At 41.3% G+C, this 22334-nt stretch overlaps 2 protein-coding genes across 4 annotated transcripts; one reads left to right on the top strand and one right to left on the bottom strand.

The window, feature by feature from the left end:
* Positions 1–2547: 2547 nt before the first annotated feature.
* On the bottom strand, positions 2548–14130 carry ss18 (SS18 subunit of BAF chromatin remodeling complex). 3 transcript variants are annotated; one of them, XM_080440698.1, is made up of 11 exons: positions 13961–14130; positions 13215–13291; positions 12894–12978; positions 11663–11819; positions 10918–11148; positions 10566–10736; positions 10109–10186; positions 7874–7996; positions 6018–6148; positions 5331–5395; positions 2548–4004 (listed from the first exon to the last, which is right to left on the bottom strand). In XM_080440698.1, the coding sequence occupies exons 1-10, from the start codon at positions 14027–14029 to the stop codon at positions 5378–5380; spliced, it is 1140 nt and encodes a 379-aa protein (XP_080296824.1). In that variant the 5' UTR covers positions 14030–14130; the 3' UTR covers positions 2548–4004; positions 5331–5377. The 3 variants fall into 3 exon arrangements, 1 of the variants encoding a protein (XP_080296824.1); XR_013933929.1 differs by having other exon boundaries at positions 5331–6148; XR_013933930.1 differs by lacking the exon at positions 10109–10186 and having other exon boundaries at positions 5331–6148.
* A 2073-nt stretch (positions 14131–16203) lies between these two features.
* Positions 16204–22038, top strand: psma8 (proteasome 20S subunit alpha 8). The gene is made up of 7 exons (XM_080440048.1): positions 16204–16383; positions 18475–18601; positions 18772–18896; positions 19288–19410; positions 19573–19695; positions 21254–21316; positions 21558–22038. The coding sequence occupies exons 1-7, from the start codon at positions 16282–16284 to the stop codon at positions 21651–21653; spliced, it is 759 nt and encodes a 252-aa protein (XP_080296174.1). The 5' UTR covers positions 16204–16281; the 3' UTR covers positions 21654–22038.
* The last annotated feature ends 296 nt before the right edge of the window (positions 22039–22334 follow it).

The following is a 22334-nucleotide window of genomic DNA, read 5'->3' as shown; positions in this document are numbered from 1 at the left end:
GCGCTTGTTTTTGCACCATTTATTTAGTGTGACACATCTCCAATTAAACTGTGGAGGCTGCTGCATTTCCCCCATAACTACCTCTTATACCTCCCCATAGACTTTCTGTCACACCGAGGGTGTGCGTGTGTGTGTGTGTGTGTGTGTGAGGGGAGTTAGAGGGGAGGGGAGGGGGGGGGGTTTAGACGGAGAGAGTGGGAAGCGAGAGTTCGAAAGCAAGAGAGATCACATCTTGCCTGCCAGCTATGATCACAATGTCATTTCCCCCTCAGTGGTTATAGAACCCTTCCACTGAAAGGTGCCCTGAATTATAATTATCAAAATATTGAACAAGATAATCATCCCTCTGAACTGATACTGTCACCTTACTGTTTGTCTCGCTGTCATACAACCAAAGAGCAGGGAGGGAGTGATGGCATCTTCTCTCTTTAACGATAATGTTAAAAGGAAAGAATAATTAACGGAGGCGACGCTAAAAAGGTTCAATGGAAAATCCTTTGACATGATTATCGGTGTTTCAGCTCTACCGTATATCAGGAGACTAAATGTAATTTACAGTAGCCTACGATCACACGAGGAAATATGACTAGTTTGAGGGTAATAATTCAACTTCCACTCCATTTCATCATATTCTAATTTTGCTTGACAAGTGTCCATCGACTTGAATGTGTGCGGTGCTTAAAATATATCGCCCTTATTTGATGAGACGTAGTATTGCCTAACCCCCCTCCCCGCTCCCCCGACGGCCCCAGACACAGTCACAGGAGGAGTGACTTTGTCCGACCCCAATACCGTCTGCGCGAGCGCAGCTGAGGGCGGCAGCTGCCAGGGAGGACTGGTGGGGGAGCGCCCAAAACGCCCGCTCTGCCAAGCGGAGGGGCCGGGGGCCGGGGGGGGGGGGGGAGCCCCAGTGGCAGCTGGGAAGGGTGGGGCAGCCAGCTGTGGAGCAGCAGGATGGTTGAGGTGGGGTGACGAGTGGGAGATGCCACTAGACCCTGAGCGGGTGTACACACATACGTACAGTGGTGGGAAAGGTAGTTTTTTTTTACTTAAGTAAAAGTATCAATACTGCAATGTAGAAATGTACTCTGTTACCAAGTAAAAAAAGGTCAGGAAATCAAGATTTACTTGAGTAAAAGTATAAAAGTGTTGGTATCAAAAACAACTGAAAGTACTAAAGGTAGAAAGTACTCATTATGCAGAATGTCCCATTTCACAAAGTGAGAGATGTATAAAAATCTTTTGAAAATAGCCGATCTACAAGCTCACAATGCGTCGCGATGCGACGCATTGTGAGCTTGTAGATCGGCTATTTTCAAGTGGCCGTATTACTGAAGTGGTTAATGTATGTTTTGTAATAATAATCAAAATCTACAGTAACTAGTGCCTCAACTAGTACCTAAGTAACTAGTACCTCAAGTTTTCAAATAATTGCAGTGGAGTAAAAGTACAATATTTGCCTCAGAGATGTAGTGGAATAGAAGTACTGAAAATTTGAAATACCCTTGTAAAGTAAAAAATACAGTACTTGAGTAAATGTACTTAGTCACTTTACACTACTGCTCGCACTCATGTCCGACACTGAAACAAGAGATGGAAACAAGCAAGCTACTGTACCTCAATCACACTGCCCCCGCATCCACCAACACAGCACACTCATCATCAGAGGCGAAGCAAAAGCCAAGCCGTGGCCCTCTCTTAACACCATCGCCGCTCTGCCATCACGTGCTTCGGCCACACATCTGGCGCGCCATCTGTATCACTCCCCCCAATGTGACAGGTAGTCCCTCTCGCTCTCTGGGGGGAGCAGAAGGGGGAGAGAGAGAGAAGGCACGTGGAGGAAGGTAATTTTGGGTGTAAATGTGCCCTGGACCTCTCTGGTCCGGCTGCATCTGGACAGAGCACAGACAGACATGCTGCTGAGTCGGGTAAGGCCATTACCAGTTGGAAGTGGGCTACCTGATTATAGCACTTAAAGCCAAACAAGTATATCATGCTGTCAGAGTGGCCAGCAGCAGTGATGGTGCGCACAATGCACCGTTATTCGCATGGTTTGCACATCTATGTAAAAACAAAAGGAGAAAAAAAAGAAAGAAAACATTTAATATCACACTACAAATTATTTGAACACATTTTCACGATTTTTCAAAAATAGCAGATCTACAAGCTCGTAGCGCGGCACTCGGTGCCGCGCTATGAGCTTGCAGATCTGCTATTTTTGAATAGCCAAAAGTGTAAAATAATGCTTTTTAGCTCAAATCAAAAAGTGACACAGATGCCTTCCGGGTCTCAATGGGTTAATATCACACTACAAATGAAATTAGTCCAAATATATTAAAATTCTTGCATTTTATTATATTGTACAGTTTTACATTGCAATGACAACTGTGACCACCGTTTTTGACAGGGGTGCAGGATGAAAATATTAAAACATCAGAGGATGGGCAATGACAGTTCATCCTCCGTGCCATTATTATACATATGGGATCAATATAGTGTGCGATATAGACAGATAGCCAGTGATATAAAACGGCACGCTCAAGTCTGTACTGTGTGAAATTATGGAATCCATGTTCGGAACATTTATTTTCACATCCTATGTTACATTATTTGAAAGTAACAAATCTGTTTATTATTCACATACACTACTATACTATTTGAATGACATCAACTTAGAAGTTTATTCAAAAAGGAAGTATTCCAGCATTGTCAAGACTAACAAAACAGTTATTGAGAAATATTTTTACTACACGCTCAGATCTCTCCCATACCCGTTTGCAGTCAATGGACAATCCCCCTGTTGGGCTGCTAATAGGTAAAAATAAGAGCTTCGAGGAAACAGAAGCAGGGCCTTGTTGTGATTTGGAGTGGTCTCTATTAAATATGTCACCTGTTTCAGGCACATATTGGTCTAATAAACCCAATAGTTATGACAGCAAAGACCGCAGACATTTCTAGTAACTCAGGCTGTCCATATTCACAAAATAAGACATTACACCCGTTGCTAACATATGCCAATTCAGAAAGATATAGTAACTGAATAAATGCTCAAATTCCAGGTGTAGTATTTCTATTTGTCCTTCAGGGCTTTTCTGTGCAACTCAATTAAGGTTTCATTATTACCCAAAGCAGTCACGTGGTGTACAAGTCACAGAAGTAGCAGTTACGGCTGAGAAATTATACAATTCAACATAGTACAAAGGGGACAAAAAAAACAAAAAAACAAAACAATAAACAATGTGCTGGCTGGAAAAAAAAATACAAAATACATTGACACATACACATACAGGAAATTAACAACACAGTATTTAGTACTAGTCTCCAAAGTTCTTACAAAGTTAGCTCCATCTAAAAAGCATAAAATATATTTTTTTTACATCACATAATTTGACCATTATGACATGTACCATGGCCAAGCAGGAAGTTTAGTCTGTGTCCGGTGCAACTTCTCATCTCATGTTTTCCCTACTGCTGGCATTATTGCTTCTTACATTATGGACAGGGAGTGTTGACAATCAATGCACCACAACACTAGACTTGACATCTGCACGTTTTATGTCATATGTGATATCCAAAAAGTTTATAGTGTTTGCCCGTTTCACAATCTGCAATGCTAAAACATAAGGCAGCTCCGTTTTCTCACTCTTTTCTCTTTTTCTTTAAGGCATTGCTACTTTTTGAGACATACTGGACCAGAGGGTGGATCATGGAATTTTGACAGATTTGAGTCAATATTCACGATAATACATTTGTACAGGTAAAGGATAACAGCCCAAACATGAGGGGGACAACAGAGAAAAGGTGTCTTCTGTGAGTTGATTTGAATGTTTGTGTGTATATTTCTGAGAGAGAGCGTATCTCAAGGGTATCTTCAGAGAGCTGCAGCCATTATTAAAGTCTACTTAACGGTTGACCCAGAGGTCAAAAGCTCAAGACAGAGGTCAGAGCAGGGCTGTGTGGGTTGTTGTGACCATCTCTCATTGCTGGTAATTTCCATATTGACCCTGTGAAGAGAAAAGATGGCATAAATGTGCTTGTCTTATCGATCTTTCTTCTTCACATACATACACACACACACACACACACACAGGCAGTGGAAAAATCTAATATCCATAAATCTTAATAGGATGCAAACAAGCTACTACTTGACTGCATTTGCTGAGTTTGACCAGCAGGTGGCAGCATGAGATCACAACTTGTGAGAACTGAAATGCAGCTTTTATTTGACACCTTATATATTTCTGCAGCAGCATGGCTGATGATGACACACTACTCCATATTTATTGACTAAACAAAGTGGTAAGTCGGCTATTGCGGCTAAAGTGCAACAACAGTAGGCAATGCATTTCTAAACAGGGGTCGAAGTATGCTTGACGAAGAGCTGTAAAAATGCATAGGAAACATGAAGACTGTAAACTTGGATGCAATTCTTATTAACCCTTTAAGACCGGGAACGCATCTGTGTGTAATTTTTTTATTTCTTTTGCTGTTCAAAAATAGCAGATATACAAGCTCATAGCGCGGCACCGAGTGAATATATTTTGAATATATTTTTTAAAGCAAACATTTGTAACTGAAATGCTTTGCTTCTGGGGGATTCTACAAATGTCTTCTAAATCCTGAACAGTTTTTTGAAAAAAAAACTCATGCTATAATATCAGTGGTTCTCAAACAAAGGACCACCCAAAATGATATGTATTTGGCTGCGGACCCCCATCTCAAAACATTTTGTCCCAGGGACCCCCAGATGCAAAGATTTTAGTAAAAAAAAAAGTTTGCTTTAAAATATATATATATATATATATATATATATATATACACACACACACACCGGTATATACAAAGATTTTTCAAAAATAGCAGATCTACAAGCTCATAGCGCGGCACTCGGTGCAGCGCTATGAGCTTGTAGATCTGCTATTTTTGAATAGCCAAAGAAATCTTAAAATTACACAGATGCGTTTCAGGTCTTAGGGTTAACATCAATAAAAAATAAAACGTAGAATTTGTATCAAAAGCACTAAGGCATACTCATTGAAACCATTTTTTTGTGGATAACTGCATGGAAAAAAGGACACAGAACCAAAGAATATGAACTTTGTTTTGCTGTAGTAGTCAGTACAGACTATGCATGCTGTGTGTTTTTTTGGGACCTCATGACTTAGATTCGACCCCTGGTTACAAAACAAAAAAGGGAAAAAAAAGGTAGAAAAAGATGGAAAAAAAGATTAAGACAAAAAGAGACAGAAGAAGAAACATAACAAATGCAAATCAAGGCTAGGTGGTCAAACGTCTAGATTGGACGTTGAGGTCTTCACAGCAACCATTACCTTTGCTTCTTACAGAGCTAGTCAGAGGGGTTCAAATCCCCGGGTCTTTATTTCCTCATGTGAGCCTGAATATTCAAAGATAAAGATATCAAAAGTGTAGCTGTGACCTCCCACAGAAAGACCACAGGAAATACAGGGCAACAAGTAGATCTCCCCTGTCGACACTAGAGCAGTGCATTACGTTTCAACGAGAGAATCTGCTTAAAAGCCCTCATATTCCTCTGCCCTGGAGTGGCATGCCTTATTAGTCAGGACATATTACTACAGCCCTCCTAAGACAGCTAAGTCAAAACTTTAGGAACTAAAATGTGAGAAAAATATATAGCCGAGTTTAACTCATCAAACTGTCTTCAAAGTACACCTCCCCGCCCCCTCAACACAATGACAGCATGCACAAAATACCCCCTCACATATCTTTTTATGTAAAACATCACTGACACTCTCTTCTTGAACTCTGGTTGCAGTGTGAGCTACACGAATTATAAACAGTACAGCCTAGTTCATACTTCATTGTACGGCCGCATTGCTCGCGGAAAATAACTCGATTTCCAGCGAGCAACGTGGTTGTATGATGGAAGTGTAAGAAATTGCTCTAAAAAGGCTGGCAATAAACATAAAAGAGACACACTAAAGACTCATATACAGACACAAGTGTTAATGTCCATCTAGTGTTGGTGCCATACTCACCTGGTCGTAACCATAAGGGCGCTGCTGCTGGCCCTGCGGGGGTCCCGGTTGAGGAGGGCGATAGGCCGCATACTGCTGGCCCTGCCCCTGGGGATAGTTGGGATACTGCCCGGGGGCACTTTGGGAGGGGCCTGGAACAACAGAGAAGGATCTCAGGTCAGGTTAAGAGTTGTGTATTCTCATCGGCGCCCATACCTTAAGGTGGGGTTGGCGAAAGGGCCTACTCTGTGTGGAGTTTGCATGTTCTCCCCGTGTCTCCTAGGGTAGTTAATACCCTCACAAAAACCATGTAGTAATCCTGGTCGCTATACCGCCTCCCCCATGACAGCCGGGGCGCCTGATGGAGGGGAAGGGAACTGGTTGGAATAACGTGTTCCTTCCACGCGTTACGTCCAACCAGGGAAACTCCCCCCTGTCAGGTGACAAGGTGGTCAGTTGGCTCTCATGCATTGAAGGAGGCATGAGCTCGGCCCTGGCCTCCCTAGGCTGGTGAGGGGAGTGCAGCGCCCAGGATCACTTAGAAAAATTGGCACCGGGTGAAAAATAAGGGTTACAAAATCGCGGGATTAAAAATGTAGGGAAACAAGGGAACCAGGAGACCTGGTACTGCCAGACCCCTAGTGGTTGAAATCTGAATGGCCGGACTTCGCATGACGTGTGTGCAGAGGAAAAGAGGGACAGGAAGGAAAAGAGGGACAGAGGAGAGGAAAAGAGGGACAGACCGACCGACAAAGCCTCATGTAGGCCGACCCCCTGGGTCTGGCAAAAAAAAGAGTTGTGTATTCTTGACACCAGAATTAACCATAACGTTTTCATCTATCCTTATAGGGGGATCTTAAACTTCTGACTTCCAATGGCACGCAAGTAAGTCTTTAACCATATCCTATCTTGTTAACCCTGAGTGCTCCAGGGAAACACTGTTAAGCTTATCGCTGATTATTAAGCACGGCCATACCAGAAGCCAAGGCATGGTAGAGTGGAGCTGGTGGACAGACAAGCCAGTCCATATAACCCTAGTTTGTTCAAGGCTGTCTCTGCCATCGCCCGGATTCAGTAATGAGTGAAAATGATCGTGTCGGGGCCAGAGCCACAGCTCCTTTAAAGCAAGGAGACATCAAGGAGATTCTGAGGCTCTTCATTAGAGGGGGTGCAGGTCTCATTAAAAAAATGACTTCATCAGCCCCCTGTATACACTGCAACCGCGCCGGAGCTCTGACGGGACTGAGCGAAAGCTTAACTGGGGCTGGAGTCAAACAAGGGCCCACGCACCATCGTTAAGCACTTGCATCGCCACGATCGCTGGCGAGCATAACCTTGTGAAGGCCCGCGAGAAAGAAAAAAGAAAAAGTGCCAGATGGATCCCCACCTCACAGCCTCTGCCTCTCTCCGATAGCTCATTACTGACATGAGATAAAGGCCTCTGGCTCAGAGAGAGACGAGGAGGGATGGAAAGTTACAGGGAGATAGATGGTACGAGGGAGAGAGAGAGACAGTGAGTGAGAGACAGAAAGACAGCAAAGAAAGAAGTGCAGGAGCTTCTACTGACTCGTACACATAGCCGAGGGTCTATACCTGTCAGCTAGCCCTCCTCTTCCTCTCTGATGCCTCTCATATCAAAACACAGCATCATGAGGAATTCTAATGCGCTGCCAAGCCAACTACCACTGCTGATTTATTCACTTTCAATAGGCTCCCATTCCCTACACATTCATTAAGGTGGCACAAACATGTGTTTGGCAAATAAATTGTCAAATACCATCCAACAAAATATCATTCAACATGCTAAAGTAACCAAAGAAACGTCATTAGTACCTGGCTTGTAGAGGGAGAGAAAGAGGCTGACACTATCCACTCACCATAGCCTTGTTGCTGTGGAGGATAGCCCTGCTGTCCTGGGTACTGCTGCTGTGGTGGGTAGCCCTGCTGCTGTGGAGGGCCTTGCTGGTATGCCTCCTGCTGTTGGCCATACTGGGCATTACCTGCAGGAGGCGACAATGAGCAATGTGAACAAGTTTAGGACCTACCTTTGTGGTGACCACAAAAGCATAGCAAACAGACAACAACTCAGACAGTGACAATAACTCAAGATTTAAAAGAAGATGACATGACAAGAACTAGTGTTCAGTCATGAAAAAAACAGATATCAGCTTGTGTGATATTGGGGCGAGCCTCTTATTACAATAACCTTACCTTATATCTATGGCTGTAAAACAATAAAAAATAAATTAACAGAATGACATTATGTAATAAAAAAAGGCAGAAGTGACACAGCAGTGAAGAAAATCAGGGGGAAAAGGAGAAAAGAAATTTGACTAGTACAAACCCAGCAAGATCTGACAATTTTACCTTCGGAAGGTGTAAAAAGTAATGGAAATCTTCTTTGAGCACTTTCATTTTCCATTCAATTTGCTCTTTTGGAAAACAACCGATACCCATAAAATGTCTCCGGGCGAAAAAGAAAAGAAGAAAGGAATCAAGTCCATGTTTTTCCATGGCTTCACTAATTTCACCCAATATGTGCCATACGTTTATGTGAAGGCACGAGATACCTTCATTGTGGTAATGTTGTGAGGAATCCTCATAAGACTTATGAAAGCCTTGATCAGGATACAATGGCTGTTCAATCATAATGACCTACATCAGCTCAACAAGGAGACAGGGAGATAAGTTAATACCCTCAATTCAAACAGGAAATTAGGGAATTAAAAATAAATTCAAAGTTAATTCCACTATTACCGACTAAATGGCTTTAATATATCCTGTGCCAAAGGGTTTTGGACAACAGCCTCTGGGACAATCATGTTTTACATATTCTCATGTTCTTAAAAGGACAAGGCCACTTTGGTAGAGGTTTGGGTTGTGTAGTTACATTGCCATGATGTAAATCATGTAAATCCATTGATTATAAATTGATCATTCTAAATATGCTCCTCATTGACTTACATTGTACGGTGAAACAGCTCTCAAAGTCACTCTTTTAGCATGTAAACGATCTTAAACAAAGTTGATTCAGACAATATAGATCACCACCAACCCCAGTACTGTTTGTTTTTTTATTAATCATGTCAATTTCCTGTTGATTTAGCTATTGTTATTAGGAAGAAAACCCGGTCTGGATTCGCGGATCCGGATTTTCAAATAGTAAAATAACCAGGAAGTTGACATTTTTATAATAAAAGAAAAACAGTACTGGGTCTGGTGATGTTCTATATTGTCTGAGTCAGCTTTGTTTGCGTTTGTTTATGTGCTAAAAGAGTGACTTTGAGAGCTGTTTTTGTAAGTCAATGAGGAGCATATTTTGAATTATCAATTTCTAATCGATGGAGCAATTATTTTTGATTTCTTGCCCACCTTTGGAGTTACATCATGGCAAGGTAACTGCACAACCCAAACCTCTACCAAAGTGGTCTTGCCCTTTAACCACTGCCGATCTACATTCTTACTATTTAAACAAAACTGCTTTGTCTTGGGGAAGGAACTAGTCTTTGAAAAAGGTAGAGAGAGATGATGCAGTCATTGGACAACAAAAACACAAGAGAAAAGTAAATGTTAATGGACACAGACAGAGAGAGTTGTTTATTGTGATTCCGGATAGTCAGCCTCTGTATTGATTTACTGGTAAGGCCTGAAGTGAACGCCCTGCTGAAGTTCAGCTAGCCTAAGCTACGACACAGGATTCTTTGTTTCTTCAGTAAAAGCCAAGGATTTACCTCTTAGGTGATGTTGATTTCAGCATAGACATCTGCTCCCTATGCTAAAGATACGCTCTAATTTTAGTAGCTAATAGTAGACTTGAATTCCTTATGCGTTCTCAGATGCAGCATGAGGTTTTCTTGATGAAATGCAACAGCTTTTTTAAAGCCTTGAGATGATGACCTCACACTCAGGTATTGTAGTTCTTTCCCTCGAGCCCAGAGCAACTTTTATTCCCCGGGTGGGGGGTGGGGGAGATGGGGTGATGTTATTAAACTGAAGAAAATTGGTCCCAATGGCCTTTCTTACTCCCATGTCTCAACAGAGCCTCCTGAATGTTGTAATTAATTTTTTTTGGGGGGGTTGGTTTTCTGGGAGTGGTTGGAGAATTCTCCTACCTTCTGAGGCTCCCTGTCCTGCGTGACTGTATTGGTCTCCATAGTAGTCTTCCTGCCCTGGGTACTGCTGAGGGGGTCCTACATACACATACACACACAACATACACACAAGTAGATTCAAGGTGTTGCTGGGAGGGCTGCTTCTTTTGTCAGGGGAAGGGGAGTGAGGATGGAGGCCCTATACCACTACTTCTCAGGAGAAATCTTCATCGTGTTCACCCAACTATTTTGTTGATTTTTGATTTTTTTTAAAGATGTAAGATGGGGCTGCAAATTGAAAATTTTTAAGTCACCAAGGTGTCTGTGAGCAATAAATGTGAAAAATAGTTTTGAAAAGAGAGAGGGAGGGGTAGAGAGAAAGAAAGAAAGAAATGCAGAAGGGTGGGTTAGAGGAAAAGCTTTAAGCACTGTGCTGCTTTTTGACACCTTGCCCACTCTGCCTCTCCGAGGGGCATACCTTGCTGAGGGGGTCTGTAGGGTGGCATGGGCCTCTGCCCCATGACATGATTCCCTTGGTTCACCTGGCCCATCATGCCCATGGGGGTCTGTTGCCCTTGGTAGTGCTGCCCGCCACCACCAGGGGGCATGTTATACTGCTGGGATGGAGGCTGCTGGTGCATCAAAGGGCCTGCCGGTGTAGCAATATAAAATACACTTGGTATCATTAAATAAGAGAACATTTTCAGCTAAAACATTTTTAGTTTTCAATACAAACTAAAAGGATGCAACTATAACCAAGAATATGGGTGACAAGGAAAAGAGGGAGATTGTTGCATTTTATGCTCCAAAAAATGGATGGTTGTTTTTACCTTGGTTGGGCTGCATGTTCATGTTGGGCCGAGGGCCGTAGTTTCCCATGGGCTGACCCTGGGTCATGTTCATTTGGCTCTGGGCTGGCATGCCCTGGGAGGAAGGGGCTGCGTGGTTGTAGCCGCCCATTGTGCCGTGGCCGCTGGGGGGCATGTTCATGGCGCCACTGGGTATGTTTGGCGGCTGGTTGGGGCCGGGGCCAGGCCCTTGCATGGGCATGTGATTAGGACCTGCAAAAGCAAGGGCCACAAGATTACTCATTCCTTCCACCCATCCTGAAAAAGGTCACATTTAATTCAGCATATACATAATTAAAATGGGAACACATGGCATAATTATCATATAGCTTTATACCTTTACTCTGACAGGTATAGAATGTATTTACTGCAATTAGAACAGTATTTAGAAATGGATCATTTTGCTCCCCTTAAAACGCTCACGTCACTTAACATACTGAAACATTTAAAATCAGCAAGTATACAAATAGAACAAACAAAGCCACAGAGTAAAAACAAAGACAAACAGAAGAAAATAACCCCAGACAACAGGCAAGAAGAAAAGTCCAAGACCACCAGAGCTGGCAAACGGGTGACATCATCCTTCAGCAAGAGCGACCTCCCTCGCAGCTCTGTGGTGTTGCTAGGCAACCCAAGTGAGACAGGGACCAGGGGAGAAGGGAAGGGGGGAAAGGAGAGAAAGATGAGAGAGAGAGAGAGAGAAAGAGGGTGGGGGGGGGTCATTTACCAGGCATCTGTCCGTTCATCTGGTTCTGCATGTGTGGAGCTGGGGGACCACCACTGACCATCCCCTCCGAGGGGATGTTGTGACCGTGAGGAGGTTGAGGGGGGGCTCCACTCTGGTTCATTCCACCAGGACCCATTGGCATGTTCTGTGTGGGCGGCTGCACACATAACAGAGAGACACACACACATCTGAGCCACGCATGAGGGGAAGACTTGTGATGAATCAATCAGGATTACATAAAAAGTAGAATCATGCTGTAAAAGCTTGACAAACGCGTAGGTGTGATGTAGCTTAATAAGCTACGGGCAAGTAAAAGATTCACATTGTATGCCTTGCTGACAAATAACTCCACAGTGTTGTATAATGAATTAACATAGCACTAAAAAGGCACAGGCTGATGTAAAAAATACAGCGAGACAAGCATGAAAACACAAGACACTGGATATGAAATCCAGCCACTGTGATTGGCTAAGATGACCCCCAACCTGTTGACTGAGGTTGCAGGAGAATTTGAACTTGATATTAGAAACAGTGTGTGTATGGTGCAAGCCAAGTAAAAAAAATAAAGAATCAGAATACCAATCAACCTTGCTAGAGCTCAGGCTAAAACTGACATCTTGAAATATGGTTTTAACTTCAATATTCACAAATGTGTATATTCTGCCGTATGCATGTGCATACAGTCATAGTAGAATATTATATACATTTCCCAATGGGACATTGTGTTCAGAGTCCAACGATCTTCCAGTCATACTATTTTACGGCATTTTGTTAAATTAGTATTAGTCTCATGTAGCCAGGCGATTGGAGATCCTACCAATACGTCTGGTGACATCTAAACTATATGTAGTGGCTAAAACTGGGTGGAAACAATTCTGAGATTTACAAATTAACTGCAAAACAAGTCTTTAAGGCAGTTCTTCATATTGTAATGGTGATGATTGGTTTCCAAAGAAGTAGGTATAGGATTGTTATAGCAGCTGTTCTGTCATGACTGTCACAAGACGTGTCAGTAGGCGGAGATTCTGGCTACGTGTGGTTCAAGGTTTCTTTATTTTTGACATGTTTTGTTATGATTTGACACCATAGATAAAATATACTTGACCAAGTCATCTTGATTCCTGTTTGCATTTAATCACAGAAAGACAACTTGACACGATCAGGGGTCAGTGAGTATGTAGGGCTGAAGGTTACATAGAGCCCAAAACAATAAGCTAGATCCAATACTCACTGCTGGAAGAAGTGATTGCATGTTCTGATTGGAGTCTGCTATCGTGGCCAAATACACTAAGTTTCTGTGGAGCATCTGTTGATACCTGGAGGGGAAAAAAAAGGTCATGTTATCAGAACAATCTCTGGATAAATCTAAATGTTATTTATGACACATCTGATCTAAGATCTATAAGATGCACTATCCACACAGACAGGAGAAGAGACTATTGTTGTTTTCAGCAGTGGCAGCAAACAAAACAAACAGACAGAGAATGGAAGTGTGGACAACTGATAGCTTCAAGGACATGATGGTTCAACAGTCAAGCAAAGGGCCCCTTACTGTGAGCATTCTGCCGTTTTGCCTTTGCTTTGGAAGTCCATTATACACTGGATCAGCTGGTTATTCTCATCAAGCAACTGGAACAGGGGAACAAAAAACAGAGTAAAATCCTCAGTGTTCGTTTATCAATCTGAGAGTTAAATTGTCCATAGATAGACATACATGTCTGTGATAGTGACGGTGCACCTCCCGCCCTGCTTCTTTTTTTTTTAAACCTAGAGAACGTTTTACAACCAAGAGAGGACGTTTTAATAACAGAGGGAAAGTTTTTTTTTTTTTTTTCTTAAAAGGGGGGACATTTGAAAAGCAGAGCGGGTGTTTTAAAAAAACCCGGGAGGGAACGTTTTAAACCCAGACGGGAACGTTTTGCGATAGAAGTATGTGTGTGTGTGTGTGTAGGGGGGCATGCAGGCTAACAAAAGACGCCGTCTTTGCTAGCCGTCTACAGCTAACAAAACCCCCAGCCAGGCCCACAGCCAGTCGTTCCACTACGTTGTTTCAATCCCCACGTCGTTCAAACACACGCTTTCCTCCCGCGAGGTTCATATTGAGCGCGCTTTGACCCCCGCAACATTGTAACCACCAGCGTATTCCCCGGTCCAATGCTAACGGAACGCTCTCATTCAGCCTGCTATGTGGCTAACAGTACAGCTGTAGTGTGTTAGCCACATAGCAGCTGCTGCTGCTGCTGCTGCTGCCTCCATTCTGTGATGCAGAGAGAGAGAGAGAGAGAAACATTCATTTACCTTCTGGATCCCCGCGGGCGTAATGTCGCCCTTTCCACGCTGTCTGTGAGGTGCAAACGCCACCGACATGGTGATCAAAATGCAAGCGACCCGAACAGTCTTAAAGCGTAAAAGTGTAGCCAACACGCTTCACACTAATAGGTACAACTCTCAGTCAGAGTCAGACCAGACAGCTTAGAATAGGATAAGCGGTGCCAGGTTTCGCTGGAGCAACAAGCAACCAGGTCTACGAAAGCAAGCCCAAAAGAAGCAATTAGGCTACATGAGCCCCTTGCTAATTGAAAATAGCCGATCAACAAGCTCACGATGAACTTGTAGAGCTGCTACTTTTTTTTTTTTTAATCTTGAAAAAAATGTGGAATATATATATATATATTTTTTTAACATTTTAACAACACAAATCTTGAATGGGGGGGGGGGGGTCCCTGGCACAAATACATATTAATGTAGGGGTCCTTGACATGAAAATGTTTGAGAACCACTGGTTTAAACAACATTAGGAAACAAGCCCAAATAAGCAACTACGCTTTTATTTGGAAACAAACCCCAAAAACCGCAACTAGCAATATTTACAAGCGTCTTTTCAGAAAAACAAGCCCAAAGTCGCTTATAATAAGCGGACATGGCAACGCCGAATAGGACGCTGTTTTGTAATGCGGTGATCCACGTCAGGGGGAGAAGTGCGATTCTGTCCATATTTAGACACGGTGTTAAGTTGAGCGTTTATGGAAGTGTTAAATACTAGTTTAAATTAAAATACCCATATAAGAAAAACATTTAGATAATAACTTATATCTAGAGAACAAATGAACTATTTTGCGATGACAAAACTACACCCCCCCTTTTCTACAGTGGAACACTCTCAGTCGAAAAGGCCACGGGAAATGGACTGCTCCAAAGGGGCAAGTGACCGTGGACAAATTAACCACTTAAACCCCAACATGGGTAACCCGGAGTCCCTCAGGGCTCAATATACTAGTAGTATATTTTGTGTTTTCTGTTATTGTGGGGAAAGCTTTAGCTGAAAATTGCCGATTGTTGATCTGCTATTTTCTGCGAAAGCTTTCCCAACAATACCGATGCTGGGGTTCATGTGGTTAAAGATGATTATGTGCCGCGGCTTATCGCTTTGTTTTATAACGATACAGTGTTTCGTACAGATATTTATATTGTTTAAAATCTATTCTACAGCACTTATGAAAAATGACTGCATTCTAACAAAGAATACGCAACTCAAGGTATTATATAATACCTTTTACTCTGGGCCACAGCTGAATTTGATATTTGATAAACTAAGAAGCACATACATTTACACAACATGAATCAGCGATCTTTCCCCTTTCCATAAATGTATATATTGTATATTGTATTGTATATTTAAATTGTATTTTTTTGTGGTTCCTCCCTAGAACACATTTACCAAGGAGAAATACTTGACGTCACAAACAATCGGAAGTGTCTAATACTTTTGTACTTTTACTCTAGTCATTTTTTAATTCCGGACTTTTCTTGTAACAGAGTATTTCTACATTGCAGTATTGATACTTTTACTTAAGTAAAAAATATGAGTACTTTTGTCCACCACTGTTCAGCCCATAGAGGTATAGGTTCAGCCCATAGAGGTATAATATAACTAGAGGGCGGATTGCCCCGCCCCCAGCTATCATTTCAATGAATGTGCTCAGTGGCGTTTTGAAGCACCCGGAAACCTGCCGGAAGTAGAATTATTGGTTCGATTTTGTATCCCCATAGAGTTATGAGCATGCGCACTAGTGTCCTTTTTGCGTTCTACGGCAGCCCGTGTGTCAAGGATTGAACGCGAGATATTTATTAAATACACTCGAGATGCATATTTATATGTAAATGCATATGTATGTATGTATAATATGTTTACATATTTATATGTATAAATATAAATATCTCTCAGTATGTTTTGCGCGTGCATGTATTTCTCCCCGCCTGCAGTTCCAGCTTTGGCCACTGGGGTGGCAGCTTCAATGTTTCTCAGCAACTCTGGGGGCTTGGTTCAGCCCAGGCACTTTCCGCAGCAGTTGACTCGTGGTTATGACATCACTGACCCATCCTTGGCGTCATTATCGTAGAGTTCAGATGTGCCGCGCAGTCTGCGCGTCACATCTGAACTCTACGATAATGACACCAAGGATGGGTCAGTGACGTCATAACCACGAGTCAACTGCTGGGGAAAGTGCCGTTGCGCATGCGCTGATCAGTCAGATAGCAGCGCTCGGCAGCAGACAGAGCGGGTTGTTAGCTGATTCATCTGAGCTGCTTGTTTCTCTTCTCTAGTAAACTGCAGCACCATGGCGGCCAGATACGACAGAGCCATCACTGTGTTCTCTCCTGACGGCCATCTGTTCCAGGTAGAATACGCACAAGAAGCCGTGAAGAAAGGCTCCACAGCGGTAAGTCTAATAAAAGACAAAGTATAAGAAGGCCAACTTCACTAGCTAACAAGCTAGCTAGCTAGCTAACTAGCGGCTAGCGAGCATTGTCGCTGTGTCACTCTGCGAGTTTCAGTTTCAGCAAACTGGGTTGAAGCGCTACATAGCGAATAAAGCTAATACTGTGTTGTTTTTGTTGTTGATTTGCTTCCCCTCTTTGTGAGAATGACAATGTTGATGATGGTCTTAATCAGTGGTTTTCATTCAACCCTTTTCATACCAAGGTCCATTATTTATTCGGTATTTGAGCCACGGACCACCATTTGATGAGATTTAGCCTCTCAGACCCAAGACGTCTGATATTTTGTCCACAATTCCATGCTGTATTGATGTGGTACCACAGGAGAAATAATAATACTACAGACAAACGTTGATCAAAATAATGATTATATAATTAAAGGGCAAGACCACTTTGGTAGAGGTTTGGGTTGTGTATTTACCTTGCCATGATGTAACTCCAAAGGTGGACAAGAAATCAAAAATAATTGCTCCATTGATTAGAAATTGATAATTCAAAATATGCTCCTCATTGACTTACATTGTACGGTAAAACGGCTCTCAAAGTCACTCTTTTAGCACATAAACAAACACAAACAAAGTTGATTCAGACAATATAGAACATCACCAAACCCGGTACTGTTTGTTTTTTTAATAAAAATGTTTACGTCCTGTTGATTTTGCTATTTTCATTAAGACTGGATCCGTGGATCCGGATCCGGATCTTCAAATAGTAAAATCAGCAGGAAGTTGACATTTTTATTAAAAAAATAAACAGTACTGGGTTTGGTGATGTTCTATATTGTCTGAATTAGCTTTGATTGTGTTCGTTTACGTGCTAAAATAGTGACTTTGAGAGCTGTTTCAGCGTACAATGAAAGTCAATGAGGAGCATATTTTGAATTATCAATTTCTAATCAATGGAGCAATTATTTTTGATTTCTTGTCCACCTTTGGAGTTACATCATGGCAAGGTAAATACACAACCCAAACCTCTACCAAAGTGGTCTTGCCCTTTAAGTAATGTATATGTTTAACAATCTATTAACTCTTGTCCTTTGGTTTCATTTTACGCTCTCAAGAGTTAAAGATCTACCTAAATTAGGGTCCATTTGGTTACCAACTCTCCATCATTTAGCTGGGGACCACCTGGAACCCCCTCAAGGACCGCTGGTTGTCCCCGGACCACTGGTTGAGAACCACTGGTCTAAATAACTTTTTCTAAATGCCAGAATATGTCAAAGCTATGTGCACAAAACGCAACGCGGATGGATGAATGGATGGGTGTCACGGATTTAGAATGCACTTCCTTTTAAAATCTCATGCATGTTATGTTGTGGTGTTATTACAATTAATAGAAAATATAATGGTTTGGATTCAATGCGATATTCAGCAACATACCACATTAGTACATTAGCATGGCTGGCAGCGAATACTGATGGGGGCGGGGTTTTATATATAGTTTTTGAGAAATTGGGCTTGATTGATCATCAGAAAGAATGATCTTTAACTATCTTACTGTACCTCCTGGTAGCCCCGTGTACAATGTCTGTATGATACTGATGATTAGGATTAGGTGGTAGTGGTGTCTTGTCTAATGCAGTTTGTGTGATTATAGATGAGGCGTGGATAATGGTGTGTAATGCAATGCTGGGAGATAGCCCTGCTGGAACTGGAGTCTAGGACTCTTGACTCTGTCATGTTCTGTCTGATACTGTAAATACTCATCAACACCTATCTACCACTTCAACTAGCCCAATGTATTTTTTACTTGAATGTATGTTTTCCTGCTTATTATTTTGTGATATTGTGTGTGTGCACTAAAAAACAACCTATTCCTCATCATATGTGCTTTTGTAAACTTACTTGACTAGTAAGCTGTGTCTGATTCCAATTTTGAAGAGCAGGTGCTGGTTTCAGAATGTTATGGTATGGCTTGATGGTTCTGCCACTCCTCCAGGACCAAATACATCACTCTTAAGTTGTCAGCCCCACGATTTGTAACCTTTTACATGGTATGGTCATATAACTTAATAGACCTCTTAATCTGTACAGGTGGGAATCAGAGGTAAAGACATTGTTGTCCTTGGCGTTGAGAAGAAATCAGTGGCAAAATTGCAGGAGGAGAGGACTGTACGTAAGATATGCGCCCTGGATGAGCATGTCTGCATGGCATTTGCAGGTACTACAGCCCACAAAAACTGATATTACATGTTAATTGTACATACTTTATGTTCTCTAATATTGTCTTCTAGACACATGAAATTGTGTTTGCTAAGCTCAGTTTTGTCACATATTTCTTCTATATGCTATCTGATACATAACCATTTCACAAATCCCGATCTTCGCCAGGTCTCACTGCGGATGCCCGTATTGTGATCAACAGAGCTCGTGTTGAATGCCAGAGCCACAGGCTAACTGTTGAGGATCCAGTCACAGTGGAATACATAACACGCTACATTGCTACACTGAAACAGGTACTTAATGATGCACCCAAAATCACCTTCTCTGTGATTTGGCTTACTCTTCATTTATATTAACACATTTTCACATAAAGGTGTAATTCACAGTGCTTCACCGGTAAAAAATAAATAAATAAATTAGCACATTCAAACAAATATCACACAGCAAACACACAGGTTAAAGTATAAAATACAATACATAAATAGAGGCAGTAGCAGAAAGTAAAATAAAATGTAATGAGGTTAAGTTGAAGCAATGGTTAACATGGTATGTTTTAACATAAAAATGGCAGCAATGGTCTTAAGATTGAAGGGAGTGCTACCTACCTACTTTATTGCCTACTTGCTTTTCCTTAATATGAAGAATAACTGAGAATAATTAGTCATGCCTGTTGTTTTTTCATAGCGCTACACTCAGAGCAATGGGCGCAGGCCATTTGGCATCTCTGCTTTAATTGTTGGGTTTGACTATGATGGGACTCCCAGGCTGTACCAGACGGACCCCTCAGGAACCTATCATGCCTGGAAGGTCAGTGATTTTGTATTCCAGTTCTATATTCTACCTAATGAGGTAGATAACTTATTTCTATAAATGAATTCGGTCCAATCAACGAAAAAGGAGTTAATTATTGTGTAGGATATATTCAACAGAACTTTGCTATGGCTCACATGGTCCAAACTGTGTTTTCAGGCAAATGCAATTGGCCGCAGCGCAAAGACCGTGAGAGAGTTCCTGGAGAAGAATTACACAGAGGAAGCCATTGCCACTGGAGACAACGGGACAATCAAGCTGGCCATCAAGGCTTTGCTTGAGGTGAGGTCTAATTTAGGACATAAACTTTAATTTTCTACTGCAACAAACAACACAACTCTTTGAAGGGACATGCATGGGGATGGCTACATTAGCACATTGTTTACTAAGTCTGACCAATATTGCTATGCAATGACTTTCTAATGGAAGAGGAAATTAAATGCAACTGCAACATTTACAACCAACTCAACACAGCTCTGGGGCTGCCACCTCGAAAGCGCGCTCACCTCTGGTTTTGAGGGTTAGGTTTGATGGCACAGTCAGCAGCGACTGGTCAGCAGACCTCAGAGCTCTGGGTGGATTATGGGGCGTTATATGTTCAGCCATATATGGGGGAGCCAGACCACTGATAGATTTAAAAGCAAATAGCAACATTTTAAAATGAATTCTACATTTAACCGGAAGCCAATGGAGTGAGGCCAAAACTGGTGTGATGTGGTCAAATTATTATAATTTTTTAAATAAGACAAATCTAGAAATATAGAATTTGTACGTAATAACTGACATAGCAATGCCAAATTAAATCAATAACTGGGACAAAACTACATCAAATGTATGGGTTAGATTTTAGAAATACATACAGCAGAAGTTAACTCATATAGTGCCAATGACGTCTTTTGACGGCCGTTTTCAGTGTGCCATTAGTGCCAATGACGTCTTTTGACGTCACCTATTTTTTATTTTTTTTGGTTATTTTTTTTTCTTTTATATCTCAAAGGAACTATGAGAAAACGATTTTCAAAAAGTTAATTCTCCATCCACTTCAATGTTAAAATTTAAACGGAGAAATGTTTTTCTCCGTTTGATCCATAATGCCTTTGGCATATGGCTCAACAAGCTTGAAATAAGCCTGGCAGTGAATGAGTTAATAAAATGGATAGTGGCTATGTTTGATTCAGATTGACTAGTTAGCAAGTATTGACAACTATTGTCAAGGCTTGCTCCTTGGCACACGTAAACAAAATTGACTCATACATTTTATTAGCTGCATCTGTTCCTAAGTCCATAAAGTGTCCAATAGAAGGACATTTGGAAAACGCCACCCTCCACCAAGATATCCATATCAAATCACATTGGCAACATATACACAAGCTTGAATAAATTATTATTAAAATAGCATCACATGATGGCTGTGGCACTGCAGAGGCTGTGTTCTGGCCTTTAGTCATTTGTAGTGATAATGTAAAGCTATGGTTTTAAGCAGAAATACAAGCCAACAGGTCATCCCTGTACAAGTCACATATTCTATTTTTTTTTCTTTTTATACATATTCTTTTTTGTATTTTATAAATGATGATGATAGTAATAACTGAGTAACTTTAGAGTTTTTTGTCTTTCTCAAATGCCTTTGTACCAAAGAACCAGAAGGAGGCTAGGCATAAATTCTCAACATTTTCTTCAAGCATAGTCAATATTTACCAAACTAGCTCATAACCCTAAATGTAATTGTAAGATATATTATTTTTGTTATTTGCAGGCTGTGGGGAAAAGCCCTCTTAGATACATAAGTGCTGGTTGGTTGCTTTTTGTTACATAAAAACAATTTATCTTTTTTTCATAGGTGGTGCAGTCAGGAGGGAAAAATATTGAACTTGCTGTTATCAGACGAAACCAGCCACTGAAGGTACGTTTTCCTTGGTTTTCTGTATCCCATTTGTTTATAGTACATTCATCTACTGCAGGCTGTGTTTGATGCCTCAGGTGTCTTTACAAATCAGAAAAAAATAAGAAATGTCAAGAAGTGATCCACCATTATCACATGGCTGGTTCTGAAGCAACTATGTTCTGATGATAACTGACTTGCATGCATTATTATGCACAGGCTAATCTTTCTTTTCTTTTTTCTTTTCTTTTTCTATTTTCAGATCTTGGAGTCTAAAGAAATTGAGACCCTTGTGGCTGAAATTGAGAAAGAAAAGGAAGAGGAGGCAGAAAAGAAGAAAGCGAAGAAGTCCAGTTAAATCAGTTAATGATAACACTTTTTTTCTTTGTTGCACTTGGAAGATGTTATTTTGGTTGCAAACGTTTTTGAATGTTTTGGAGGGTTTACAGTCACAGCTTTCATTTGTGGCTTCAGATCTATTGGTTTACCGTACCTCCCCAACCTTTGGACGCATTTTGGACGAGTGAATCATCAGTAGCAAACTTATTCCATCATTTCCACCTGATGTTGGGTGTTGAGAACAGCATATACATTTATGTATATGTCCAGAAATGACATGCTACTGTATTTAGTGTAAGTTGCAGCATCTTTTTCTTATCTCCCTTTTCATCAGCACACAAAATAAACTGGTTATTGTAACATTCTGAATAATAATGGCTCAATAAAAGTCCACTTGTTTGTAACATCTCTATTTCATTTATAATGTCATGTTTGAAGCAGATAGTGTATTATGTTAAATATCATTACTGGTTATCTTTTGGCATATTGATTTGATAAGCCATACTTGGATGAGAGTCTTAACCTGTAAGACCATTAGTATTAACAAACATAACTTCTTATCATTAGTGGTCACACCGACCAGTTTCTTCAAATTGGAAACAGAGAGAAAGATTTAAAAACAGCAGAAAGCAGTGTGGCTTTTATTTAATGGCTTCCTTTATTGATTATTCAACTCCCATGAACCAGTGAAGATGTAGAG

This window comes from Gymnoscopelus braueri (genome assembly GCF_963280865.1).
Source record: "Gymnoscopelus braueri genome assembly, chromosome: 10".
Lineage (NCBI taxonomy): Eukaryota > Metazoa > Chordata > Actinopteri > Myctophiformes > Myctophidae > Gymnoscopelus > Gymnoscopelus braueri.
The sequence above is the reverse complement of the archived record's forward strand: the minus strand, read 5'-3'. Positions and strand labels throughout refer to the sequence as shown.

What these genes read in the sequence shown, in the direction of transcription:
- ss18 (XM_080440698.1), bottom strand. Translation starts at nt 14,029, where the DNA reads ATGTCGGTGGCGTTTGCACCTCACAGACAGCGTGGAAAGGGCGACATT. An exon ending in CGCCCGCGGGGATCCAGAAG is followed by an intron (nt 13,292 to 13,960) that starts GTAAATGAATGT and finishes CCCCTGTTCCAG; the next exon opens with TTGCTTGATGAGAATAACCA. An exon ending in AAAACGGCAGAATGCTCACA is followed by an intron (nt 12,979 to 13,214) that starts GTAAGGGGCCCT and finishes TTTCCCCTCCAG; the next exon opens with GTATCAACAGATGCTCCACA.
- psma8 (XM_080440048.1), top strand. Translation starts at nt 16,282, where the DNA reads ATGGCGGCCAGATACGACAGAGCCATCACTGTGTTCTCTCCTGACGGC. An exon ending in TGTCTGCATGGCATTTGCAG is followed by an intron (nt 18,602 to 18,771) that starts GTACTACAGCCC and finishes GATCTTCGCCAG; the next exon opens with GTCTCACTGCGGATGCCCGT. An exon ending in CCATCAAGGCTTTGCTTGAG is followed by an intron (nt 19,696 to 21,253) that starts GTGAGGTCTAAT and finishes TTTTTTTCATAG; the next exon opens with GTGGTGCAGTCAGGAGGGAA.